Source organism: Colossoma macropomum, unplaced genomic scaffold, assembly GCF_904425465.1.
Source record: "Colossoma macropomum unplaced genomic scaffold, Colossoma_macropomum, whole genome shotgun sequence".
In the NCBI taxonomy this organism is placed as follows: Eukaryota; Metazoa; Chordata; class Actinopteri; order Characiformes; family Serrasalmidae; genus Colossoma; species Colossoma macropomum.
The window spans coordinates 225,001-229,127 of record NW_023494911.1 but is presented as its reverse complement, the minus strand read 5'-3'; the positions used below and the strand labels follow the sequence as shown (position 1 = coordinate 229,127).

General features: G+C 43.1%; 1 protein-coding gene across 1 annotated transcript in view; it reads left to right on the top strand.

Annotated features, from left to right (window-relative positions):
- The first annotated feature begins 883 nt into the window (after window positions 1-883).
- Window positions 884-4,127, top strand: part of gpc5a (glypican 5a) — a 174,869-nt gene continuing 171,625 nt past the window's right edge. Inside the window, exon 1 of the mRNA XM_036560848.1 lies at window positions 884-1,271. Within this exon, the coding sequence (XP_036416741.1) occupies window positions 884-1,271 (388 nt within the window). The remainder of the gene's footprint in view (window positions 1,272-4,127) is intronic.

The following is a 4,127-nucleotide window of genomic DNA, read 5'->3' as shown; positions in this document are numbered from 1 at the left end:
TGCTTAAATATTGAACAGTGAATAAATCAGGAGCCTATTATCAGAGCGGCTGAGGTCTCTGCTGCAGGACCAGGCTGAGACGCTGCGGCGGAGAATGAGAAATGACCACAGGGAAACGCTCCGGCAGGAAGTTACACGCGCTTGCATCATGCTGGCAGAGCAGGTGGAGAGCTTTGACAAACTGTGAAATTTCACTTTCCCCCAGAAAACAGCGTCTCATCTCCCTGAGTGAGTCAGAGAGGAAAGTTTGGGAAGCTGAGGCTCTTTAATGATGAGGAAAGAACCTGAACGAGGGTGAAAGATTAAAGCTGCAGGCTGACCTGCAGTAACCCCTGACCCAGCGAAGGGAGACGAGCCACACGCCACCTGAACGACTGCAGACTGCAGGAACAGCACTCCACTTCACTTCACCTGGAGTGGGCGGGGCTAAACTGCTGTAGACTGAATGGGTGGAGCTAAACTGCTGTAGGCTAAATGGGTGGGGCTAAACTGCTGTATGGGTGGAGCTAAACTGCTGTACGCTGAATGGGTGGGGCTAAACTGCTGTAGACTGAATGGGTGGGGATAAACTGCTGTAGACTGAATGGGTGGGGCTAAACTGCTGTATGGGTGGGGCTAAACTGCTGTAGACTGAACGGGTGGGGCTAAACTGCGGTATGGGTGGAGCTAAACTGCTGTACGCTGAATGGGTGGGGCTAAACTGCTGTAGACTGAATGGGTGGGGATAAACTGCTGTATGGGTGGAGCTAAACTGCTCTAGGCTGAATGGGTGGGGCTAAACTGCTGTATGGGTGGAGCTAAACTGCTCTAGGCAGTCACATGGAAACAACACTGGTGAATTTCAAACAGGTGCTGTTTGCAGGTGAGTTTCCGTACATGGACTATGAACGTGTACAGTATGAACCACAAAGGGCACCACAGAGTAAACACAGCCCAGTGTGCAGTAACTGTGGCCGTTGTTTACAGCAGCGTGGACGAGACTGTACTGGGGAAGGTTTCCATCTCCGGCTCTGCTGCTGCTGCTCTCCGCTGTGTCTCTGTGCATGTTAATTACTCCGCTGCCGGACCTCCATTATCGACACTAATTGTCTCAGCAGCAGCACCGGATCAATCCCAGCCAGGAGGAAGTTCATCACCGAGAATAAAACACTGCGGAGCGGAGCTGGAAGTGTCTAATTGGACTAAAACAGGAGATAAGGAACAGCAGCGCGAGAGCACAGATCAACAGAGCGTCGAACAGAAGAGCTGTGAGTCACTGAGTGGCTTCGACGGCAGATGGAAAAACACAACATTTATTAATACGTATGCACTCCCTGTCCACTTTATTAGAAACCCCCACTTTGTAGGAGCATAATAAGGTGGCCAGTCAGTCAAAGAACAAAGAATGTTTCGAAATAAAGTGGCCACTGAGTCAAAAAACAAGGGGTGTTTCTAATAAAGTGGCCATTTAGTCAAAGAACAAGGGGTGTTTCTAATAAAGTGGCCATTTAGTCAAAGAACAAGGGGTGTTTCTAATAAAGTGGCCCGTTGGAGGAAGAACAAGGGGTGTTTCTAATAAAGTGGCCATTTAGTCAAAAAACAAGGGGTGTTTATAATAAAGTGGCCAGTTTGTGGAAGAACAAAGTGCTGTTTGTAATAAAGTGGCTGTTTAGTCAAAGAACAAGGGGTGTTTCTGATAAAGTGGCCATTAAGTCAAAGAACAAGGGGTGTTTATAATAAAGTGGCTGATTAGAGGAAGAACAAGGGGTGTTTCTACTAAAGTGGCCAGTTAGTCGAAGAACAAGGGGTGTTTCTAATAAAGTGACCAGTTAGTCGAAGAACAAGGGGTGTTTCTAATAAATTGTCCAGTGAGTGGAACTGTATGAGGCGCTGTACCAGCAGTGTCCAGCAGAGGGGGCAGCCGAGTCTCGTGCAGAAAGTGATGGAAATGGCCGGTTCTGCGTTACTACACTTTGGAGCGCTGCGGAACCGTTTTGTCAGTGTAATTTTGAGCACAGTGCCGCCGCAGCCCTTCACATCGTTCTCTCTGATTAAAAGAACCTTGAGGGCTGGTGACAGAGGACGACACACTGAGGCAGAACGGCTTAATTCAGAGGGAGAATTTAAAGACCTGTCATCTGAGGTCATGAATCGAAGGACACGTTGAAAGCCATTAAAACTCCTCTGTCATTCTCAGAACTTCAGCCTAAAAGCAGAGTGGAGAGGGTTATGAATATAAACATGAGCAGAACCCATACTGGCCTCCTTTTGGACCTTCAGAGAAAACGTCCTTCTGCCTTCAGAACTTCAACAGTACTTCAGATTTGAAATGAAATGACTCTGGCTTAGGCTCTCTTACAAACACTGGAGCCCTTTGTGGAAAACTGCAGTTAAGAGATGTTTGTAGACGTATCGGTTTTTTCCTTTGAGACTATAAACTGGTTAATCGGTTAGCACCATGCTAATTGGTGGGATAAAAGCTTTCATTGAGCTTTAGCTAAATTAGCCTCTAAAACTAAGAAACAAACCACAGACACCAAACAAGTCTTGGCCGATCGTCTACATGTGGTGTGTTTTGGACAGTGAATACATGAGGATACTACTTTCAGTGTTTTTGTGGGGGAATGGTTAATATTTCTGTGTTACTTCTGTCTTAACCAGAGATCTTCATACCGTTCTGAAGTGACTGAGCCCCTTGAGTGCATATCTGAAGGGTTATGATATGAGTGTGTGTGCAGTGTTGGAGTAAACGAGTGTAAAACGTAATAAACCCCTTCGCTCACAGTGAAACAGTGACTGAGAGTGAACACAGTAGAGCTGCTCTAAGTTCAGCTTGTGCTGGTGTAATACTGTATATGACCACCAGGTGGCAGCACAGTCTAATACAGGACTCAGGGTTTAGAAGGCAAGTCAACAGATAGAAACCTGTTCTATCACTTTATTCCACCATACGTCACAGGGGGTTCTTTGAGTGATGGCATGGAAAGAACCACTTTCGGTTCCCTAAAGAACCGTGTTAAAAAAGGAGTACAGCTTTTTAAAGCAGGGGTGCCCAAACTTTTGATCTCTGTGTGATGTGCGGTGGGCCGAGGACCAAAATGAGGAAACAATATACAAATAAAGAAAGTAGAACTTAAATTAAATCAGTTTACATCATTTATTAAATTAATATCAGCATTTTTTATTACCAAAACACTTAAAAACACAAAATTAGAATTAATGTAAATATATATAAACATGTTTGTCCTCTCACTGACTGAGGGACGCAGTCTGGGTCACTTCCATTTCGGCCAGCGTTGGACAGCTAAAGGTTTAAAGAACCTTCACATAATGTAACAGTTCTACACCAATTTAAGGGTTCTTCTTAGAACCCTTCCTAGAACAATGTAAGGGTTCTTCCTGGAACCGTTACATTAATGTGTATAAGGTTCTTTCTGGAAACTTTAAAACATGTAAAAGCTCCAGGAAGAACCGTCACATAATATCAAAGTTTTATTCTAATTTCAGGGTTCTTCCTGGAACCTTTACGTTATGTGGAGGTTCTCTAAATATTAAAAAAAAGCTTCTTCACACTTACAAATCTCATTTACAAGAACCATAGAGAACCAAAAGTGGTTCTTCTATGGCATTAAGGTAAAGAACCCTTTTTTGTACCTTTATTGTTTATTTTTAAGGTTCTTCTTTGAACATATACATGTTGTAAAAGAACCTAAAGGAACCTACACAAAATGTAAATGTTCCAGAAAGACCCTTCATATAAGAGTTCTATACCAACTTAAGGGTTCGTCCTAGAACCTTTACATTAATGTGTGTAAGGTTCTTCCTAGAACCATTACATAATGTATATTTCCTGGAACGTTGACATTATGTGGAGGTTCTCTAAATGTTAACAATGTTCTTCACACTTACAAATCTCGTTTACAAGAATCCAAAGGTACCAAAAGTGGTTCTATGGCATTAGGCTAAAGAACCCTTTTTTGTACTTTTATTGTTTATTTTTATAAGTTTTTTTCTGGAGCCTTTATATTAACATGTATAAAGTTCTTCCTGGAACCTACACATAATGTAAACATTCCAGGAAGAACCATCACACTACATCAAACGTATTTTCCAATTTAAGGGTTCTTCCTGGAACCTATACATATTGT